Raw genomic sequence first — 23308 nt, 5'->3', positions numbered from 1 at the left:
CGGGCCCCGCCCCGTCGCCATGTTGTTCCCTCGGTGCTGGACGGGAGCAGCTGTAGTCGGACACGGGCAGTGCCGCGGACGTCTGCTGCCCGCCGGGTCCTCGACCCTCTCTCTTTCCTCACTGCACCCGGACGGGCCGTCCCGGAGCTCCCGGGCTTCCTCCGTGTGGCCGCGAGGTGAGCGGGGCGCCGATTCCTCTCGGGGCCGGGCGGGGGCCTAGGCGGGCTGCATGGGCGTCAGGGTCTGAGGAGCCCGCGGGCCGCGTGTGCGTCCTGGGCCTCGGGCAGCTGGGGCGCGAGGCGCGCGTGGCCCGTGCGGGTCACTCTCCCTCCCCGGGGTGGCGGGGCGGCCTGTTGCCCCCTGCCTCCTACTGACTGACGCAGGTGGAAAGATGGGTCGCGCACCCGGGGAGAGACACACACGCCCGAAGATAGAGACGCCCAGACGTCCTGGAGACACACACACGGGGAAGGATATCCATCGACACCTGGTGACACATACCCAAACACCCAGGGAGAGGGACACATCCACACCAAACCCCGGAGAGACACACAGGGTCACACGGAGAAACCCACCCAGGCACGCCAACCCAGCGCACTCCCGCATGACTCATGGAGAGAAAGCAGAGGCGCGCACGATTTGATATAGGCGACCTCTGACCTTCCCAGGTGGATATTTGCTAAGGTGTTGGGGCCATTTGGAAGACCAGTTGGGACGTGTGGGGGGTTATCGGATTCAGACTCTCGCTAGGGTTTCGGAATCGTGTTCCTCTCTTTCTTCCAACTTAGTATGTAGGGAGGCAAGATGAAAATGTTAAGTGCTGACCAAATAGTTGTGGAGGTATCAGTTGGTTTGGGGGTGGTGGTTTTTTCTTTTCAAATGATGACACATCCCGTGACCGGGGCTCTTTTGAGGAATGACTTTTCTGCTAGTTTCCAAATTGTCACGTGACCACGCTCTTTTTGTAGGATTTCGGAGGCCTGATAAAAATCAATAGATTTTGGTTACTTTTTAAAAAATCAATTAAAAAAATTTTCTTCCGGGTGTGTCTTTCTCTGGCATCATTGTAGTGGAAAATCCCTAAATTGCCCGTAATCTCAAAAACCGTTGGGTGGAACAAAATTTAAGAGATGAAGGAAGCTCGGTATTTTTCAGCCAGGGATTTTTAAGACTTCTTTGTTTCTCTTTTAGGAGCTTAGGTTGAAGTTATCTTCACTGCTTGTCTCCTTCTTTCTGCATCTGCTGTGGCTGTCTGGGGCTTTCAGTATTTTTGTGTGGACATTGTAAATTCCTTGTTTGTACTAAAAAGTTTCTGGCTTGCTGACTTATTTACTTTGGAGAGTTTTGTGAGTTGGGGATATTTTTGGTTTATCGTTTGTGAGGTCAGAATAGACGGAGGAAAACTAAGTAGAACATTGTTGGCCTTGACTCCAAGCCGGGTTCTTGGAGACTAAGGAAATACTTCAGTGCTGTTCCCTCTTGTCCAGCCTCTCCTATTTTCATTTCTTTCTTCCTCATCCACTTCTTCCATCTAGACTGGTGGTACTCTGGAGGCCTGCAGATAAGTTCCTTTGGTTCTAGAGACGAACTTTTAGCCTACCCTCATTTCTTACCATTTCTTGCAAGGCCACTCCAGTACTTGGTGTTCTCTGCATGTAAATCCTGCAAGTACATCATTTCATTTACTTGTCACAGCATTTCTGTGGTATTAGCTGCGTTTTAAAGATGAAGAGTTTGCTGGGGCATAGGAGGGCTAGGTGTGTTTTCCGTGGTCACGGGTGGTGAGAGGGCAGAGCCGGATTCAGAGCAGGCCTGTGTGAGTTTAGAGCGGTAGTTCTCAGTGGGGGGGTGGGGGTGGGGGGTATTTGACAGTGTCTGCAGGCATTTTTGGGTCACACCTGAGAGGGTGTGCTGCAGGCACCTATTGGGTGGAGGCCAGGGATGCTGCTCAACAGCCTACAATACACGGGACCGCTCCCCACGACAAACAGTTGTCTGGCCCAGAATGTCACTAGCGCCCAGGTTGAGAAGCCCTGCTTGACCTCAGTCTGTGTAACTCCAGAGCTCACAGTCAGCCCTTCTGTAGTTCTTCAAATGTGATGTCGGTTCTTATTTAGGGTACCTCCTCCTCATTTTAAGAATGAGCAGGGGGTGGGGAGGATTTGAGAACGTGAAGAGATTTCCCTTGATTAAGGGACATATTCATTCATTTGAAAGGTTGACCAAAAAATTTCTGGTAACAGAATCTCCCCCCACCCTTTAAAAAAAATTTATTTATTTGACTGTGCCGGGTCTTAGTTGCGGCACTTGGGATCTAGTTCCCTGACCAGGGATCGAACCTGGGCCCCCTGCATTGGGAGTGTGGAGTCTTAGCCACTGGACCACCAGGGAAATCCCTGTCCCCCCTTTTTTTTTCTGAAGGCAAAAGTGTCAGAACTTGAGAGTCACTCAGAGCCCTTGAAGTAGACGTAGGGAATTTGGTTTCTGTATTATTCCACTTGTCAACAAACATTTTCTGAGTAGCCTGTTGGTTGCTGATATAAAGGTGCTGGTGATATGCAGGGCAGTGGGGAGTCCCTACCTCCCTGAAGCTTACAGTCTAATCACAGTCATGAGATAACGTTCTAACTTTGTCCTAGAACAGAATTTATTGCCCAGCCAAGATCATGGGCCGGGTGTCTTTAAACAAAACAGCTGGGACTTCCCTGGTGGTGCAGTGGTTGAAAATCTGCCTGCCAGTGCAGGGGACACGGGTTTGAGCCCTGGTCCTGGAAGATCCCACATGCCATGGAGCAGTGAAGCCCGTGCGCCACAACTGCTGAGCCCGCGTGCCACAACTGCTGAACCCATGCACCTAGAGCCTGTGCTCCATAACAAGAGAAGCCAACACAGTGAGAGGCCCGTGCACCTCAACAAAGAGTAGGCCTCGCTCGCTGCAACTAGAGAAAGCCCGTGCACAGCAACGAAGACCCAATGCAGCCATAAATAAATACATTCGTTAAAAAAAAAAAAAAAAACAACAACAGCTGCACACCAGCACATAGGTACCTGTGTCATGGTATTTACTGTGGGTGGACTTAGGTGAAATGGGGAAAGGTTGATGTGTTTTTCTTTTAAATTTTATTGGAATATAGTTGATTTACAACGTTGTGTTAGTTTCAGGTGTACAGCAAAGTGATTCACTTACACGTATATGTATATTCATTCTTTTTCAGATTCATTTCCCATATAGGTTATTACAGAATATTGAGTAGAGTTCCCTGTGCAGTACAGTAGGCTCTTGTTGGTTATCTATTTTATATATATATCAGTGTGTGTATGTTAATCCTAAGCTCCTAATTTATAAGGTTGATGTGTTTTTGATAGTTTTGTCAGTTGACCACGTGAATATTTACAAGAAACAAATTGGGAAGCCATTCTTGTTGAGCATAAAATTCTTCCTTGAATTAGCCTCAGTAGACAGTAGTTCTGCATGCATTTTATCATTGAAATCAAGAAATATGGGGCTTCCCTGGTACCGTAGTGGTTAAGAATCAGCCTGCCAATGCAGGGGACACAGGTTCAATCCCTGGCCCGGGAAGATCCCACATGCCGTGGAGCAACGAAGCCCGTCCGCCACAACGACAGAGCCCACCCACCACAACTATTGAAGCCCACGCACCTAGAGCCCATGTTCTGCAACAAGAGAAGCCACTGCAGTGAGAAGCCCGCGCACTGCAACGAAGAGTAGCCCCCGCTCGCCGCAACTAAAGAAAGCCCGTGCACAGCAACAAAGACCCAACACAGCCAAATATAAAAATTAAAAATAAATTTATTTTTAAAAAGAGAACAAATAAGTGATGCAATTTTTTTTATAATCGAATTTTGCATTCTTTCTCTGGCATTCTCCATCCTGTTTTCACCATGCCTAAAACTAGCCCCTTCAGTCCATGTAGTGCTTCATTCTGGTGGCAGATATAACTCTTAGGTGAACTTTGGGAGTGAGTGAGAGGAGTCCAAAAGGGTTGGTTCTGGGAGTTCCCTGGTGGCCTAGTAGTTAGGATTCTGGGCTTTCACTGCTGTGGCCCGGCTTTGATCCCTGGTTGGAGAACTGAGATTCCCCAAGCCGTGCAGCACGGCCAAAAAAAAGGGTTGGTTCTGTTTAGGAATCACTGTGGGAGTGTTAGTCTGTTACTCATGCAGTCAACATGGCATCTTTTGTGAGGAGCTTTGCTTTTTGACTAGTGCTTATGGACGGCGTGTTGTACATTGATAATGAATAGATATCTCTGCCTCTTAGCAGTTTTTGTCTGCTGTGGGGTAGAGGGGATGCTAAATTATAAACCTAAAAATGATTGCTATTGCGTGGCGTCTAACAAAGGGATGTGTGCTCTGTTTCTACTGGAGGGGTTTTACTCTGGGAAGGATCAGAGGAATTGGTGCAGGAAGAACGTCCGCTGGCCTCAGAGGAGTCTTGCTGGATCTGCAGTTGGCTTGCTACTCTGGCCAGGTTAGGTCACATTTCTTTCTTCATAAAATGAGATGGTTGTACTTTACAATGTATGTGTATGAGAATACATGACGCCAAGTAAAGACGTCACATAACTGGCTTCCAAGTACAGGCATACCTCGGAGATACTTTGGATTTGGTTCCAGACCATCGCAATAAAGCGAGTCACACACATTTTTTGGTTTCCCAGTGCTTATAAAAGTTACATTTATACTGTACCTGTCTATTAAGTGTGCAGTAGCATTATGCCGAGGAAAAACAATGCTTGTACTTTAATTTAAAAATACTTTATTGCTAACATGTTAACCGTCACCTGCGTCTTCAGTGAGTTGTAATCTTTTTGCAGTACTGACATCAGTGATCACAGATCAGCATAGCAAACATAATAATAATGAAAAAGTTTAAAATATTGCAAGAATTAGGAAAATGTGACACAGAGACAAGAAGTGAGCAAATGCTGTTAGAAAAGGGCACCGATAAATTTGCTCCCTGCAGGGTTTACCACAGACCTTCAATTTGTAAAAGCCCACAGTATCTGTGAAGTGCAATAAAACGAGGGGTGCCTGTAGTTCTGCCTCAGGCAATTTGCTGGTCAAGCAGCAGGAGGAAATAAGCCAAATGGAAGAGAGAGAGAGAGAGAGAGAGAGAGAGAGATCTCCCAAGTGTGAATGAGAGTGAGTGTGTGTGTGGTGTGTGTGTGTGTGTGTGTGTTTGGGAAACACGTCTCACTTGAAAGCTAGCTAGGTAATAAATTTGTTAGTCAAAACCAAGGATAAGAAAATAGGGCCTGTGACTAAGTAGGTCATCAGTAGAACATTTTTAAGGATTTTTTTTTGTTTTGAGTGGGTGAACTCAAAACGCCTCAGCGAGTTTGGAAAGCTGTGATGCAGATGAAAGGTCAGGGTACCTGAGGGAAGGAGGGGGGGACCCAGGTGTGTAGGTGGAGGGGGGCCGGCTACCCTGGGTTGGGGAGGTGAGGCCAGAGCTTGCCAGAAATCCTGGGCGTGCCCGAGCTCGGGAGAGAACTCGGAGGAGAACTCTCCGTTTCCCAGCGTGAATCTTGGTATTGTACGTGTAGTGAAGTTGAGCTTCTGGGTGTTTCCACGTTCTGGGTTCTTCCATTACTTTGTTAGTTTTTGACCGTGGCCGGTACAGGGTTTAGGATGCTGTCGCTCATCATGAGCACAGAGAAGATGAGATCTAAGTGAATGTAGGTGAGGTCATAGCTAGATCAGCATGGGCTCCGGAGAGCCGGCCGTGCGTTTTGGAAGAAATGTAGAAAGAAGCGAAGCAGGCCGTGGAGGCTTCACGCTGGCTTCACTGAACCCGGCTCATTTCATCACGGGGAATCTGAACACAGGCTCCACTTGTGTCCGAGGCCTGGTGCCTTACAAATGTCTGCTGTTGTTTGAAGGGGATGGAGAAACAGTATGGAACAACTTTCTACATTCATCCCGTGGCCACATTCATTATCCAAGTGTGAAGGACAGCAGAGCAGTGTGGCCGGTGGACTGAGCTGCTGGGTCAGTGTGAACCGTTTTCATCCCAGGTTCTTGTGAACTGGATTAGGTTTTGGGGTACAGAGGCCAAGGTCGTTTCCAGAAGGTTTGTTGTCATGAGAGTGGTTGTTTTATCAGTGTTAGAGAAGCCTGAAAGACGCCTTACAGATTCCTGTTTCTGGACCGTGCTCTGTAGAACTTGAACAGATAGGGAGCGTTTAAATGATTTAACAGGTTCGCAAGTGCTGGAACTCCCTGGGGTGCGGTGCGTGGCTAGGCGACCTCTGCAGTCTGCACAGTTTCACACTTACATGTGTAACCAGAGCAGTGATTAGGTGAACACACCTGAACATACATATGTGGTTTAGTTGGAAGTCAGAACAGAAGAGCTGCTTGAAGGCCACATGTTGGTGAGTGCAGAGCATTTTCTAGAATGAGTTCCAGTACTCTTAAATAAAATTTCAGCAGTGCTCTTTGGGAGCAAACAGCTCCTACCCTCGTATCCTGTTCCACATTAATATTTGCACAGTACCTGAATTTTATCGCACTAGCCCTGGGAAACCCCGCCTCGCAAAGATACGGTGTCACCGAGAGGCATGTGGTGTGAGTTCACGTGGGGACTGAGCTCCCTTGAGCGCCAGTCGTGTGGCGTCCTGTGGACGGCCAGGACCTCTGTGGCGCCCTCCAAAATGTCACATACCCTCTGCCCTGCCTGGTCTCCTGTGTGCGCTGCCGCTTGATCTCCCTCCCTCATCGTCCAGTGTTCCGTCCCCAACGTCTGCTGCACACAGTTTATTAGGAAGTGGGTCTACCGGCGGGGAGAGGGGCCCCTGGGTGCAGAGGAGGTGTCATGGGGTCTACCCTTGTGCTTTCCGCCCGGCCAGCCTGTCTCAGTCAGTGTTGAGAAGTGCCTCGTGCCCTCTGGGGTCTTGTGTGCTCTCTGGGGCTGGTTTCTCATCGTCGTCATCTGCTTCTCCCCAAGTTAGGATTTCTGTCTCTTCAGTTTGTCACTGCTGGACCATTTGCTTTCCATCTTCTCGGTTTTGTTGTTGTCTCTCACCTACAGTTGTTCTCTCTTGCTGTCCTTTTCGGGTTTGTAGATTTTTTGGACCTTTCCTGTCTTTTGATGGGAGTGAAGGTCACACATGTTTGACGTGCCCTGTTTAATTAGACCAGGGGGAAGTTATTGAATCTTTATGAACTTGGTTTATTGATCTATAAAACATGGGTGGTGGTGTCCAACTTGCAGGTGACTGGAAGGTGCTCTCTGCCAGGTACCTAGTAGACAGTCAGTGAACAGCGGTGGCTGATGTTACTATGGTCATAGCATTTGTCATTTGAGCAAACAAGAGAATGGCAGTAGGTAGGGAGGGAAGTGGACGTGTTTCTTGTGTGGGTGAGTGAAGTGGGTAAGACAGAAGGAGAAAGAGATTTTGAAAATGGGGAAAATAGTTAGCTTGGTGTTAGATATGTTGAATTTGAACTGCTATCAGGGTAGCAGGTGAATATATTATAAAGGGGGTTGGAATTCTTATCTGGTGCCCACCGGGTGGGAGGGTGGAGGTGGGCTTTAGTTTAGGAATCACTGGGTTTTATGCCCCAGGAGGATGTGGCTTGGGAAGAGGTAAGGTCATCGACCGTGCAGTAACATCTCCTTAAGAGCCCGTTAGAAAAGGGGACCATCTAGGTTGCGGAAAGCCAGCGGGGTGAGGGGAAGAGAAAGCAGAAACTATTATGAGAGTAGTTTTGTGAACGATGAAGTAGGAAGCATTTTCAAGGTCGATGCCAGGCTGTTGAGACCGAATAGAGGCGGTAATGGTGGCTGAGTCCTGGCTAAAACTTGAAGGTCCCACTGAGGCCTCCAGCTATGGGTGTGATACTTACAAGACCCTTTCCCAGTTGGGCCTCCATTACCTTACTTGTTTAAAAAAAGAAAAAGCCTTGTGTATACCCTTCTGAGATTTTATATCATGTACATTCAGATAAATCTCTACATCTCAGAATTCACTGCCTACTAGGTGGGCCTCTGGCGAGGACATTGGTCAACCATGCGGGTGTGTCTCTAGAAGTGTGCCCCGGGGAAGTCCTAAGAGAGGCACCTTTTTCTTTATTTAGGGCTGCATGTGCCTTAGGGCATTTAGATGAGGACCGAGGAGAAGCCAGTGGACTGGCCATTAGGAGGTCTCTGGTGACTTGCTGACATTCAGGGGGAGAGAGGGGTTGAGAACCTGCTAGTTTAGTGAGAGGGTGGAGGGTTGATCAGGCACAGAGCTGCAGTGGGTAGTGATGGCAGAGTAAGTTGGGGCTTGGAAAGCTTTTTGTAGGCAAAGTCAGCTTCAGTACCTTGGTGGGGACAGACTGGAGCATCCCTGATGGAGAAGTGGGATGAAGTGAACTTTCTGGAAAGCTGCCTGCAGCGCTCTTACATTTCTTCTCATTTTGACTTGGTGACAACTTCCTTGCAGAATGGGAGCCTCTAATCTAGTGGAGTCCCGTACGCCAGACATATAGCTGTTTTCTTGAAATAGACCTTCTTGGGAAATTCCACTCCTCTTATTTAATTTCTCTAACAGCCAAAGAGTTCTACCTTGCTGTGGCCCTCGTGGGCAGTGTTGCTATACTAACTCTCCCCTGAGCTTATATGGAAGTTCTCCAGCCCTTAACCTTTTCTGCTCCAAATTAAAGGTACCAGTTTTCTTATCTAACTTGAAGAGACAAGTCAGAACCAAGGTTCCCTTAAGTTACAGCAGATCATTTAGGAATCACATTTAGTTTGTGTTTTGCTGCTTTAATGTATTTTTCTAACATGCATATTAAAATTCATTTCTTTCAGGACTCCCCTGGCAGTCCAGTGGTTAAGACTCCGTGCTTCCAATGTAGGGGGCGAGGGTTCGATCCCTGATCGGGGAACTAAGATCCCACATGCTGCGCGGCATGGAAAAAAAAAAAATCATTCCTTTCATAATGCAGTCTTCTTCCTGAAGTACCTAGCTGTACTTCCCAGTATAGTTTTCCTATTTTGTGACCTTTATCCATTTCTTTGCATTTTAATTATGTCCCCCAAAGTGCAGCCTTTGACTATCCCCACTCTGTTCTGTCAAGCATTTCAAGTGCCTTTTTCGGGTGTCTTATTATAGGTAGATTTATGCTTGTTCCTTTTAAGGACTTCATTAAATAAAACAAAGAACAAAATGTGATCCTCACCTACAGGATTAGCAGTTTCCTGTGACTATGTCTCTTCATTGAACTGCTACAGTTCATGGGCAAAGTGTAATATTAGGAAAGTCTTATGGGTGAGGGAAATAGTAACGCCAAGTAAAGATGAAAGTCTCGAGGGTGTTATGAACTACACAGATCGATCACACGAAATATACAAATATTGCAGACATGTATTGATCATTTCTTGAGGTCCACATTCCTCTAAGAATCTTATGAAACCTTTTTATACTCTTTCCAGAGAAAGGCTCAAGCACATGCTTCCATCCATACCCTCATCCTTATTTCACGTGTGATCCTAGGAGGTGCATTTTCCCCCTGCAGCTCCTTCATGGACTCCCAATTAAGCACACTCGATACCTGTGCTGTCTAATACCATACTCATGTAGCTATTTAAGTTTAAACGAATTGAAATGAAATAAAATTAACAGTTCACTTCTTCAGCTGGACCAGCCGCATTTCAAGTGCTCAAGAGCCACATGTGCTGAGTGACGACTGTACCGGGCATAAGAACATTTCCGTCATCACAGAAAGTTCTGTTGGATCACGCTGCTCTGTACTTTGAGGATGATTTAAGAAAACTGAATTCCTTAACCAAATCTGCTTTTTTCTCCTCTCTTCTCCCTTCCCACTCTCTCCACCACTGTTAATGGTTACTATACCTAACTACAAAGGTGCCTTGTTTTAAGCAAAGTTGAAAGTATGTATTTCTTTAAAGTTTACTTAGCTCATCTTCATAAAAGAGTACTGACTGAAACGAGTTCTTTCAGTAGAGTGAGCTGCTCTGATATCGTGGTAGCGTGGTTTGATTTACACAGCGTTTTCCTTGCCTAGCTGTCTCTGAGGTAATGCCCAGTGGTCACCTAGATAATTTATTTCATCTGGCAAGTTGTGCCTCCAGTTTGGTCTGTTCTTGTGGTATTTTGCTTAATTCTTCTTTTTGTTTTGCTTCACTTCTTGCTGTAAGAGATCACGCCCATTATTACACTTAATGACTTCCTTGACTTGCCTCTCACTCATCTGTTTCAGCAAAGACGACCAGGAAGACTGGAAATAAAGAGTGGAGCTAATAGGCTGTTAAGCGAGACACACACATTAAGATATAAGGAAACAAATACACCTCAGGTGAAATTAGAAATAATGTAGGGATTATCCATGCTTTTGTTGCCTTGGTTAGTTTCTTCAAGCCTCGGTTTCTCAAGCTATGAAATGAAGTGGCATGCCTCTCCCTAGGGCATTCAGAGTGAGTGCAAAAGGAATGTGTGATTTGGGGGGAAAAAAGTTGTTCCTAAATTTAAACCAGGAGTGATAAATTCAGTTTAAGGTTTTGGAAGTGAGAGTTGGTCACGGGGTTTCAGATTTGAAAATCTGAAATTTTGAGGAAGCAGTTTATAAACCCAGCGTACTCTCCCTTTGGTGACTTGTTAGAGGAATGTCGTTTTTCAGCGTTTCCTGTTGTATTCAGTACTTATTTTAAAGAGGTTTCCTCATGTGACTTTCAAGTAAGAATCAATTTTTTTGTCCTCTCCCACACATTTTTTTTTTCCCCACACATTTTAACAGACCTCAAAAATAGAATGGGGGAAGGAACTAATTGAATAGAGAAACAAAGAACTGTAAGTATGGTAAGTACAAATAGAAAAATAAGAATAGAATAACAAGAATGAAGGAGGAAGTAGTTCACTCTCTGTTCTCAGTTTAGCATTCATTTGGTACCTCATCGAATGGAAAGCTTTGTACTAGATGTTGCAGAACCAAAAAAGGACAGATGAATGGGTGGCATTAGGTGTTGTGTGTCCCTCCCAGGGAGTTGACACTGTAGTTAGGAAAGAGACACGTACACAACTGACAGATGGTTAAAGCATAAGTGAAGGAGAGCTGTGATAGAGGTGGAATGATTATGAGAATGAGGAGAAAGATTGGGTTTCAGGGGGCGGGGGGTGTGGGTGGCAAAAGTGGGCCTTCGGATGACTAGGATTTTCGTAGCTGTCGATGTGGGTCGGGGGGCCTGCTAGTCCAAGATAAGGGCCTGAGTAAAGGCAGGACAGTAAGTGCCTGTGATAAGTTTGCGGATGGTGACTTGTAGGGATGTAATTGGGACAGGCAGGTTGGATAGCTCTTGGAATGCCATGCCCCAAATCCTATTTAATGAAAGTAATAAAGAAGTAAATGGGTTTCGTTATCTGTAAGAATGGAGGCAGTTAGATCAATGACCAATAAATAGTGTCTACCTTTAATCCATACAAACATTTCTATTTGAGATATATATTCTCCATGCTTGGATCTGAGTCTCCTTTGGTTTACTGTAATATAATAATTGGCTTTGGAAGCCACCATGGGGGTGGAGAAGGCCAGGGAAAAGGCTACTACTGATACACTATCCGTAAACAATTGATAGTGCAAGATAAATGTACACAATAGAAAAGCTGGAAAAATAGTGTTAGGAAAAGGAAAGGGTTGGCATACAATGCACTCTTTTTATCTTTAGTTTTGAGGTATTTGCTGAAAGCATGGTTTATTTTCTTTCCTGCCAGTAACCTACTTAACCAACTCCCTGTTCAGATTAGTGTGCGCCATGTATGACATGCATTGGTGCCAGCACATGGTATTGTAATCCTAATAGAGTATCTCTTGTGTGTGTAACTGGCTTACTGAAAAGAATTCTGCTGAAGGGACAAGGAGATCATCTGTGGCGAGTGTAAATGTAATGTTAGGGTCTTATTGCTGGTTCTGAGGCTGATATAATTCCCATACCGTAAAGTTCACCTTTTTAATGTATACAGTTCAGTTGTTTTTAGTATATACACTAAATTGTGTAACCGTCACACTATCTAATTCCAGAGTATTTCTGTCATACCCCCCCCCCAAAAAAAAAAAAGGAAAGAAAGAAACCCCATACCCATTAGCAGATTCCCTGGAGCCACCAGTCTGCTTGCAGGCTCTCTGGATTTGCCTGTCCTGGACATTTCATATAAATGGGATCGTGTAATGTACGGCCTTTTGTGCGCGGCTTCTGTAGGTTACAGTGTTTCTGAGGTTCATCCACGTGGTTGCGTGCACCGGTGCCTCATTTCCTTTCTTTGGCCGATTAACCTTCCATTGTATGGATGGGGCTACATTTTATTACCTGTTCATCAGTTGATGGACATTGGATTGTTTCCAGTTTTTGGCTATCGCAAATACTGCTACTTTGAATATTCATGTATAAGTTTTTGTGGAGATGTGTTTTCATTTCTCTTCGGTATATGCCTAGGAGAGGAATTGCTGGGTCACGTGGTAACTCTGTGTTTACACCTTTTCGGGGAACCGCAGATCGTTTTCCATTATCGTTGCACCATTTTACCTTCCTACCAGCAGTGTTATGAGACTTCTAGTTTTCCCACATCCTCAGCAACACTCGTTACTGTCTGCCTTTTTGATTTTAGTCATCCTAGTGGGTGTGAAGTGGTGTCTCATTATAGTTTTGACTCGCATTTTTCACTACTGGCTAATGACGTTGACCATTTTTGCCCAGTTTTAAGTTGCTTTTTGAAAAATTATTATTGATTAATTTTAAGAGTTCTGGATACAGGTCCTTTATCAGATATATGCTTTGCAAATATCTTCTCCCATCCTGTGGGTTGTCTTTTCACTTTCTTGACAGTGTCCATTGAAGCACAGCAGTTTTAAATTTTGATGAAGTTTAGTTTACCTATTTTTTCTTCTGTTACTTGTGTTTTTGGCTTCACATTGAGTTGTTTTTAATATAATCTGAGTTACAGAAAAATTTTAGAAGCAGTTGTCCTTAAGGTCTGGTGAATAGCAGTATTTGATGAAACTTTAAAAGAAAATCATTTCTATTTCATTTCACTTACGGCATTCAGTCAGGCTAGGCTTTAAGTGAAAACGAAGCTTTAAAAAATACTTTTGAGTCTGCCAACCCCTGCGCAAATTGCAGATTCGAGAGCAAAATAAATGATTGTGGTTGCTTTAAAAAATACACATTTGACATTAAAGAAAGGAGTATGAATTTGCAACCAAATCAGGACTTTGGAGACTGAACTCGGTATTGATTATTTGACGTTTTCTTGCAGACTTTCGTGTTAACCTGTGAGCTTTTACATGGTCGTCATCATGGCGTGCACGTTTTTCAAGTTTATCACTTAACAGTGTATTTCTACAGACCCGTGTCTCCATGTCTCCTCAAGGGCAGCAGACGATCCCCAATTATGCATTTAGGTCATTTCCATTTGCCCCACTGGGGAAGTCCTTCCTTCCTGCCTGCCTTTCCCTCCCTTCCTTTCTTTCAAGATGGCTTTAGAATGGTATGGGGATGTATTTTTTGGTAGAGTCTCGAAAACTGACAACTCAGGGAAAAGTCTGGGCACTTTTGTCATGTTATTTCCATTAACTGAATCTTTTTAGAGAGCTTGTTTCATTATAAAAATGAAATTGCGGGCTTCCCTGGTGGCGCAGTGGTTGAGAATCCGCCTGCCGATGCAGGGGTCACGGGTTCGTGCCCCGGTCCGGGAAGATCCCACATGCCGCGGAGCAACTAAGCCCGTGAGCCGTGGCCGCTGGGCCTGCGCGTCCGGAGCCTGTGCTCCGCAACGGGAGAGACCACAACAGTGAGAGGCCCGCATACCGCAAAAAAAAAAAAAAATGAAATTGCCATGGGACTTCCCTGGTGGCGCAGTGGATAGGACTCCGTGCTCTCAATGCAGGGGGCCCAGGTTCGATCCCTGGTCAGGGAACCAGATCCCACATGCCTGCCGCAACTAAGAGTTCGCATGCCACAACTAAGGAGGCTGCGTGCTGCAACCAAGACCCCACGCATCCAAATAAATATTTTTTAAAAATGAAATTGCCGTGATAGGCATGCTGATTTCAGTATTGTCTCTGCACATAGAGGTACGTGCAGGGGGTGCTAGGAGCTCAGGGGAAGGGCTTCAGGGGGAGACGAGGTCTGGCTGCATCTCCAGGGGTGAGCAGGAGTTCGCCGCCCGCCCGCCGGAGAGCAGGAGGAAGGGTTTGTAGTGAATATGTTACCGCAGTCTCAAGTACGAGGCCCAACCGCCGCAGTTTTCAACCCCAAAACTCGCTGATACCATTGGTATTGACAGTTGAGAGGGATCGTAAGGGATCCATCTCAGCTCTGCCCGAGGCCTCCCTCCCGCCCTCGCCACAGTCTGCTCTTGACCGCAGCCAAGCTACCTTTCTGGACTCCGCATCTGTTCAGGTTGCAGGCTGCGGAAGCCATTTCAGGGCTCCGCTCACTCCGAGGGTGTCAGCAGAAATCCTTCCGTGGCTGCTGAGGCCCTGCCCGCCCCAGGGCCTGCCCCTCCAGTCCCGTCGTCACAGCTCGCTCCGCTCTCCCCGGCTCCAGGTGGTCGGCCCCCTGCGCCCTCCCAGGGTGTGTCCGGTGCCTTGGCAGGGCCTTCGCACCGCACCGCTGGTCCCGCTTCCGGTTCTGGCCCCTCCCGCTTCTCACAGGTTCCTTCTCCTTCTGCTGAGCTTTGCCGGTGCTCAGACCAAATCCCCCAGCAGCGGACTCAGCCTTTGGGGAGGCTGGTTCTAAGGACAGCGTGCGCCTGAAACGGTCATGGAGACACTGCTTTAGGACAGCCCACGCTGGAGACCGGTGCATAGTCTCGCGCTAACACAGGCGATCACTGCTGATGGTCCTCTGGCCTTGGAAGTTACCGCTTCTTTCTTTAACTGAGCGGCGGGTGAAGTAGCTCTCTGTGTTACAGGATCATGTTGGATGAAAATGTAATTCCCTTGAGGGCTGGAATCACGCAGCTCCCGTGAGATGCTCACAGCTGGGGCCTGGTCTGACCTAGGGAGCCGCAGGGGCGGAATCCCTGCACTGTTGAAGCTGTTCTTTGGGTTTTGCTTGGGTGTTGCACCCTATAGCACGTACCTCTCATTTGTAAGACTTGCATCAGTTAGAACGCAAGAGGGTTTGTGCCCGGATTGTCAGCTCCCCCAACTATGAGCCCCACCTGCCAGGGCCTGGGTGTGGCCTGCATCCTGAGTGCCTGGCCCGGGGAGGCTTGCGCTGAGGACTCCTGCAGAACTGCTTTCCCACCTGCTCCACACGCTCGGCTTCTGGGAGGGAGGCGCCGCAGGGGTCTGCAGATGTGTGATTGCAGTTGCATTTAAAACATGTTCAAACTGTGGAAACTCTAATAGAACTTAGGTAGACTCAGATGTGCTTTATCTGTGTGTCAGTGGATTGAATACTAGTAGTTCTGTCAGGTTAACTTGTTTTTGTGCAGGTCTTGAAATAAAGCAAGCAGGAGGAAGACTCTTCCCATTGCTACCCCTTCTTTTCATTATACCTACGACAGTAACAGGAGAACCCTCTGAAATAAATGCAACGGCAGCTGAGACTGCTGCGCCTGTGGGTTAACTACTGGGCTTTGGAGTCAGTCGCATTCCCATCTCACTCCCCCCACCCCACCCCGACTGGCTGTGTGACCTCTGAGTCAGAGTCTTCATCCATAGGGTAGGGATAATGAGAGGCTTGTGAGGAGTGAACGCGGTGAAGCAGAGTCAGTGGCTTGCAGGGCGCAGTCAGTGTTAGCGTGGTGGTGGTGGTGGTGGTTTTATCCTTAACCCCCAAATATCAAGATTCTGAAGGGTATCATTTTTTTCATTGATTGAATTTATAAGTTGAAGGCTGCTTTACGTAAGTCCCACAAAAATGCCCTTTGCTTTTAAAAAAGAGAGGGACAGGGGTTTGGAACTGTTGGTTTAGACCGAAAGAGGCTAGTACTTTAGCACAGCTCTGCCTAGTAGGCACGGGAAACCTTCACCCTGAATTTGGTCTGTAGGACTAGGATCCTTCGGCTTCCTAATGTCTGCCTGCATTGCCCTCTCGTTCTGCCCATGGCTCTTCTGAAATTTGACTGAAGAAATGGCCATAAAAGAAATCTACCTCGTTTCTATAAAACTCCCAGTAAAGACTTCTTCATGTGTCCACTCCACAGAAACTCCCTGCACTCCTGTAATGAGCCTGGCACAGTGGTGAACTGTTTTCCCTGTTGTCCGTGACCAAGTGGATCTTCCCGAGAGCCCTAGAGGAAGGTACTGCTGTCACCAAAGTCCCCAGAGCTGCAGGATGTCAAATAGCTTGCCCACGGGTCTGCGCTCTTGGCCTTTGGCACAGGGAACCAGTTCTCCTTTCTGACAGTGGGCCTCCATTCACTCAGAAAGTTTCCTCTCCGCCTTGGCTGCCCAGAAGGAAGCGTCACGAAATTCTGCACTGCCTTAGTCTTTGCCTGACTTCTCCTGTGTCACATTGGGTGCCTCTCCCTGAGTGGTCCTTCTTTTTTCTTTGTTTGTGTTAGCTTTATTCTGTGGAATGTGATTCTTCTAAACCACTCAAAATTTGGGCAAATTTTGAATAATTTATATTTTACATTTCATCTTAACCAAATTTTACAACTGTCTAAATGGGATACTTAGAAAGGTAGGATGGGTGGGGTCAGGTGAAAAACTTGTTGGAAAAAAACAATGGTTAAAGTGTAGTATTTAATTCTAGGGCTCTTTTTAGGCTGAGAAAGGTCATGGGCAGCTTTCAGGTGTAGTTTTCCTTTTAAATTAAGAATCTAGCTACTGATGGAAGTCAGACATTTCTTTTGCATTTTAATTCTTGTGTTTACTCTTAAAGTTGTGAAAACAGATTGAATGTACATTGCTAAGGTGTGCTTTCTGGTTTTTTCTTTGCAGATGATGATGTTTGGACAGAACAATAAAGTACGATTATGGCTTATGTGACATGCTTTTCTTATTCAGATTTCTTTATAGGGTTTAGCTGATTGCTAAAGTCATGTTTTAGCTGGGGTGAAGATTATTGCCTTTGGGCAGTCCTTCTAAACTGGAGTATAAAAGGCCTTCACATTACCTTTTAAGGTAAGTTTTGAAAAGAGCATATCAGGATACCTTTATTCATTCAGCTTATACTAAAGAAGTTTCAAAGCATTTTACTGTTTTCAGAGAAGAAAAGGGGAACATTTTTAATGTTCATAAACTCATTATGTTACATTAATGTAGAGATTGCATGAAGCTAGCTTTCGTTAGATGTCAGTGGGAAATAAGATAGTTTGTATAATTATCTATATCACCATGCATGTTTATATTCAATGCTACAGTTAGACTCGGAGAGCTGTTTGTGTCTGCATTAGTTGTTTGAGCAAAGGCCAGCATACCCCCAAATAGGGTACCTGGGAGGCCCCAAATTATAGATGAGAAATGTAAAAAATTGTACCCTATTTCCTGGTGTGTGGGTCTAGCATATCCCAAATTTGTTTGCTCAGAATAAGGGCACAAACTAGGAAATCCCACATTATTATAAAAAAAGGAAAGAACTATGAAAGTGTCCTGATAGAGTTATGAATTACAAATCTCAAGGAATTTCTAAGACTTAATTTGGTAGATGTATGTAACCACGCATCTGGGTGGAGGATGTCAGATTGCACAGTCTGGTTTATAATTTGATGTACACATCCTAACAAGTTGCTGCTGTACAACGAAACTTTGTGTCCAGTGAAGCAGTTAGACTTATTAAAATCCTGAGATAAATGATCGACTAGAATTCAGCACATCTGTTACACCCTTGTAACACAACGTGGAACGTCTGTGTTTATGTGTCTTCAGAATCGTGGGAAAGGAACAGTCTTGGGATGGGGGGGCTGCTGGGGGAGTTTCCCAGTGTTGGGGATGCCTGTGCAGAGCGGTCTGAGGGCCCCGCGGTTAGTCCCTGCACGGGGGCTGGCTCCGCCAGCAGAGGAAGCAGCGCGCGCCGGGACGGAGGCAGGGCGAGTGTGAGGGCTGAGCCCGTGGGTCTGAGTCTCCCTTCCGTCTGACAGTGCGATTCTCAATGGCTGATGCCCAGAATGGGGAGCGGGGCCACGCGTCTTGCCTTCGAAGTTGGGCTTAGAACTGAATCTCTGGGGAAGCACTGAAGAATGTTAAGGAGGGAGCATTAGATGCTTTCCCTACGTCAGCATCGCTGGTGTGCTTTTTTGGTTTTGCTGCTCTTGTTTTCTAAGTTGAAGTCATGTAATCAAGATTCCAAAGAATTAAACAAAGGAACCGATTTAGTGCACTGTTACTGTGTCAGGAAATTAAAGGACTTGAGATAGTTTCAGTTTCCTCTCTAATATTAATTTAGCCTGAGCTTTGGGCAGAGCCATCCACTGAAGTCGAAAAGTCTCCAAGTAGTATGCACTTTAATTGCCTCACACTTTCGTTGGCCAATTTAAATTGTATGAATTATAGTAGTAAGTACTGTAGTGATTTAAAAGTGCCAATAAGAGTTAGGGACAAGTTGCCACATATTTATAAGAATAGTGTGTAGCATGTAGTAGGAGGTGCAGAATTCTTGCGCGTTATGGGAAGTGTTCAGTTACATTATACTGGGTCATACTTGCATATAACCAGGCGATTGCCAGATAATGTTTGTTTACTGCAGTGATTTCGCAAATTCATCCTAGTCAATAGGGCTGTGCCGTCCAGTACAGCCGTTGGCTCTTTAAATGTGACTATTCAAATTAGTGAAAATTATGTAAAATTTAAAATGCATTTCCTTGCTCCCACTAGCCACTTGTGGGTAGTGGCTGACGTATCAGACAGTCTAGATGGAGGACATCTCCATCGTTGCAGAAAATTCTGTTGGTGCTACTCTAAACGTTGTCTTCTTTTACAGATGTCTTAACAGCCATTTCATATTGAAATATTTATAGTTTAAATGATATAATTTGATTCAAAATAATTGGGCAGAAGGGAGAATGGGACGCTATGGAGGAAACAAGATTTGCTGTAAGTTGATAAATGGTGAAGCTAGGTTTAGGGTCTGTGAGGTGTCATCATATTATTCTCATTATTCAGAAATTGTGTATGTTTGAAATTTTTCATAATAAAGAATTAAAACAGAAGCCTTAAATAGGAACAGTGCTCCCACCAGCCTACAAAACGGCGTCTGAATCTCTGTACCACACCCCCCATCCCCCCACACCCCCCGGGGGGGACTGGCGGGGAGGGAGTTAGTCCTGCCCCAGGGCTTCTCCTAAAGGGTACGCGTGGTGGCACATTTATTTTTTATTTTTTATTTTTTTAATTTTTTTTTGTGGTACGCGGGCCTCTCACTGTTGTGGCCTCTCCCGTTGCGAAGCACAGGCTCCGGACGCGCAGGCTCAGCGGCCACGGCTCACGGGCCCAGCCGCTCCGCGGTACGTGGGATCTTCCTGGACCGGGGCACGAACCCGCGTCCCCTGCATCGGCAGGCGGATTCTCAACCACTGCGCCACCAGGGAAGCCCGGTGGCACATTTTTGTTTAATGTTCATTTCATTCCCCCTCGGAACACACAGGTAGCAGCCCAGGCTCGCATTTGTTCAGAAGAGTTGGACCTGCCCGAATGAATTTTGTGGGTAGAATGTGCTAGGTTATGATATTATATCAGAAATTCGAGTGGTGCTGATATTAATGTTAGCCAACACAAAATAGTGTTCCTGATGAAAAGAATAGAGTCCTTTATTCGGTGGTTGGCTTCGGTCTGTTCACAGCCAGATCAGTCGGTTCTGTCTCTGGTTTCCTGCTTACCAGCTCCTACGGTGATGGCGCTGGGAGAGAGAAAGAGGGGGTTGTCTAGAAACCCCCTGGCCTGAGAAGAAAGCCATCAGTGAACGCTGTCACCGTGCCACCAGAGGGCCGTTTGCAGTTGCTCCAGAAACATGCCCACTTCGGTCTCCCACTGCATCTCTCTCTAACAAATGGTGGCAGGGCTTATTGTGAGCCAAGAGGAACGGTTGAGAGGACAGTCTTTGGCGTCAGACTTGGCCTTGAGTGCCAGCCTCAGTCAGCGGTGACCCGAGGACGGGGAAGAATGAGCCCTCAGCAGCTGTCAGAGAGAGTGACGGTCGGGTGGTGCCTGGCACGAGTTGGAGGGCTCAGCAGGTGACATCTCTTGCCATCCGGTGTTCCCCGCGCAGAAAAGAATTGGGGCTCTGTGTTTTATTTCCCTTAGACGCTGACATTCATAGAGGCATGTAGAACCATGTACAGGTCTAAAGGAATGTAATGGTACCCTTTTATTTTACAGGGTTCCGAAATCAGAGATCTTGAGATTAAAAATGGCAGGAAAATCATCGCTTTTTAAAGTAATTCTCCTTGGAGATGGTGGAGTTGGGAAGAGTTCTCTAATGAACCGATATGTGACTAATAAGTTTGATGCCCAGCTCTTCCATACAATAGGTGTGGAATTTTTAAATAAAGATCTGGAGGTGGATGGACATTTTGTTACCATGCAGATTTGGGACACGGCCGGGCAAGAGCGGTTCAGAAGCCTGAGGACGCCATTTTACAGGGGTTCTGACTGTTGCCTGCTCACTTTTAGCGTCGATGATTCTCAAAGCTTCCAGAATTTGAGTAACTGGAAGAAAGAATTCATATATTACGCGGATGTGAAAGAGCCCGAAAGCTTTCCTTTTGTGATTTTGGGTAACAAGGTTGACATCAGCGAGCGGCAGGTGTCTGCAGAAGAAGCTCAAGCCTGGTGCAGGGACAACGGCGACTATCCTTACTTTGAAACGAGCGCGAAAGATGCCACGAATGTCGCAGCGGCCTTTGAGGAAGCAGTTCGAAGAGTGCTTGCTACCGAGGATAGGTCAGATCACTTGATTCAGACAGACACAGTCAGCCTGCACCGAAAGCCCAAGCCCAGCTCATCTTGCTGTTGAAGTTGGAGAGGTTGCCCGTGCGATCTAACCAGCGCGCACACATGCACAGATAAGCACAGGGTGGAGACGAGAATTCGTGTTTGCAGCAGTGGATCATGTACTCATAAAATTAAACTAACCGTATTGCTGCCTTGTTAGTGGATGGAAGAAGGGACACATCCACTCACAGGAGAATCTCTTTACTCAGTCATGGCACCTTACATTTACAAGCTGTAACGGTTGTCTAATAATGTTTAATTTAAATATGTATGTCACAGAGCTAATAAATGGGATGACCAAGACCTTACAATTAAAACAAAACACTTGAGTATTCTAGAAGTTACTGTTTTTTCCCCGGGAAAATGGAGAACTGCTTTTTCTATGTGTATATTTTTATGTAATTAGCACTCTGTTCCTGGTTCAGGGAAAACATGTCCTAAAGCGATAATGTTAGATATTAAAGATTAAAATCCAGTGCATTTGCCGTGTAGTCACGTGATTTGAGGACGTGTTCATTCGGTGTAGAATTACGTGCGTGTTCGCTTTTTCATTCTACGTATCAGGATTGATCTCACTTGTAATCACTTGTCGTTTGTGTGCCCCCCTTGCCCCCCAACACAGAAGCTGGCTTTATCACTCTCGGAGGAGGTACTGCTTCTGGATTGTGCTGTGTGTGCGGGTAAAGGAAGACATCTTTATTTGGTCATGTATTTATTCTGTGTCTTCTACGTCACTGAGCTGTGTTTAGTGATTTGGTCTCAAGGAGATTTTTCGTCGTTCTGCTGCAACGAGCAGCCTTATTGATAGAGCAAGTTGTGGTCTTTCGTGGGTGAAGTTCACGCGCTGCACCTTTCACGCCGATCCCATCCCGCAGAGGCACACCAGTGCCAGGCGCACGTGTTAGTGAGGACAGGACCCTTGGCTGTGGAGCGGTGGGTTATCAAGCGACGTGCTTTTGGGGGGTTGTCCTGTGCGGGGGAGTACATTTTGGAACAGCTAGGTTGAGAGATTTCTCTCCCTGGCCCGGCTCCTTGGAACCACTTGACACAGAACGCCAGTACGGTGAGCTCAGCTTTTGAAAATCTAATTTCCTAACGCAACGGATTTGGCTCTAAGCAAAACATTTTCACATTTTAAATTTGGGGAAATTAAATCTCTTTATAGTCTCAGGTTAGAGAGCTCTGTAGTTTTTATTATTTATAATCAATTCCGCCCCCGCCCCACCAAACTATAATCCTCCATCCAGAAAACAAAATAGGAATCCACCATTAACAAACGAGTGTATATTATATATTCCCTTTGTTTTTTTCTCTAGGGGACTTGCTTTGTTATTTTAAATCATGTGTACCCATTGTTTTGTGACTTGCCCTTTTCTCTTAATCTGTCTTGGATATATTTCCATTATATAGTAGACCTACCTCATTTATTTGCTGCCTGGATGTCTAACAGTTTATTCAGACTGTTCTCTGCTGAGAGCTAGCTAGCTAGCTAGCAGTAGTATATTAAATTTTCCCACACCTTGCTCACCAATGGATATTAGGAGTACATTTTTTGTTGTTTATCATTTGAATAGATGATAGAGTCACACGGTTGCACATTATAAGGCACAAGGGACAAATAGCTACCCTTGCCACCGAGTTCCTGCACATGGAGGCAGCCATGTGTCAGTTTCTTGGATACCCGTCTAGATTTTTCGTACGTGAGGGAAGCGTATTGTGTTAGTTTGCTAGTGCTGCCATAACATGCAGACCTGGTGGTGTAAACGAGGGGGATTTCTTTTCCCGCAGTTCTGGAGGCTAGAGGTCCAAGGTCAAGGTGTTGATAGGTTTCGTCTTTCCTGAGTCCTCTCTCCGTGGCTTGCAGGGGATCTTGCCTCTGCACACACCACTTCCCCACCTCCACACGCCCGCCCCGTCTCTCTGTGTCCAGGTTTCCTCCTCTTGTAAGAACCCCAGTGAGGTTGGATTAAGGGACCACACCCTGATGGGCTCAGTTGAACTCGCATTAACTCCTTAAAGGGCCTGTCTCCAAACATAGTTACGTTCTGAGGGACTCGGGTCTGGGCCTGTTGATGATGAATTTGGGGTGGGGGGACACAATTCAATCCATTATACGTCTCTGTGTGTGTGTGTGTGTGTGTGTGTGTGTGTGTGTGTGTGTAAGGTATTTACAAAATGTATAATTTTGATACTTGTATAGATTTAACTAATACCTTAGTGGTTTTTTTCTAAACTTTTAAGCATCTTTTCAATAACCTCTTTTTCAGCGAAATATTCAGGGATTAGATTAGTTGGCATTCCAGAGGTCTAGAGCTGGGCAGCAAAAAAGGATCAAAGGACCAAATCCTCGTGTGTGTAGACAGGCTGAGGGAAGGGGGAGTAATGCAGCTTCACAGCGTGA

At 46.0% G+C, this 23308-nt stretch overlaps 2 protein-coding genes across 11 annotated transcripts in view; both read left to right on the top strand.

Annotated features, from left to right (window-relative positions):
• Positions 1 to 23308, top strand: part of OFD1 (OFD1 centriole and centriolar satellite protein) — a 131915-nt gene that overhangs the window by 5309 nt on the left and 103298 nt on the right. For 4 of the 9 annotated variants that reach the window (XR_010838668.1, XM_067023506.1, XM_067023500.1 and 1 more), the window contains exon 1: positions 97 to 176. The exons of 2 other annotated variants lie outside the window; for them this stretch is intronic. The gene's annotated coding sequence lies outside the window, so the exon portion shown is untranslated. Of the gene's footprint in view, positions 1 to 21; positions 177 to 17023; positions 17104 to 23308 lie in introns of those variants that run through there. 3 more of the 9 variants (XM_067023501.1, XM_067023504.1, XR_010838666.1) reach the window with 3 other exon arrangements.
• Positions 97 to 21387, top strand: RAB9A (RAB9A, member RAS oncogene family). Of its 2 annotated transcripts, none has more exons than XM_059050894.2 (2): positions 97 to 176; positions 20293 to 21387. In XM_059050894.2, exon 2 carries the CDS (start codon positions 20324 to 20326, stop codon positions 20927 to 20929), a length of 606 nt encoding a protein of 201 aa, XP_058906877.1. In that variant the 5' UTR covers positions 97 to 176; positions 20293 to 20323; the 3' UTR covers positions 20930 to 21387. The 2 variants fall into 2 exon arrangements, with proteins under 2 accessions (XP_058906877.1, XP_058906874.1); XM_059050891.2 differs by lacking the exon at positions 97 to 176 and adding an exon at positions 17014 to 17103.

Source organism: Kogia breviceps, chromosome X (assembly GCF_026419965.1).
Source record: "Kogia breviceps isolate mKogBre1 chromosome X, mKogBre1 haplotype 1, whole genome shotgun sequence".
Taxonomy (NCBI): domain Eukaryota; kingdom Metazoa; phylum Chordata; class Mammalia; order Artiodactyla; family Physeteridae; genus Kogia; species Kogia breviceps.
Note: the sequence above shows the minus strand (reverse complement) of the source record. Positions and strands in the feature narration are given on the sequence as shown.

Bases quoted from the DNA above. Each gene is read 5' to 3' on its own strand.
- RAB9A (XM_059050894.2), top strand. From the start codon at position 20,324: ATGGCAGGAAAATCATCGCTTTTTAAAGTAATTCTCCTTGGAGATGGT.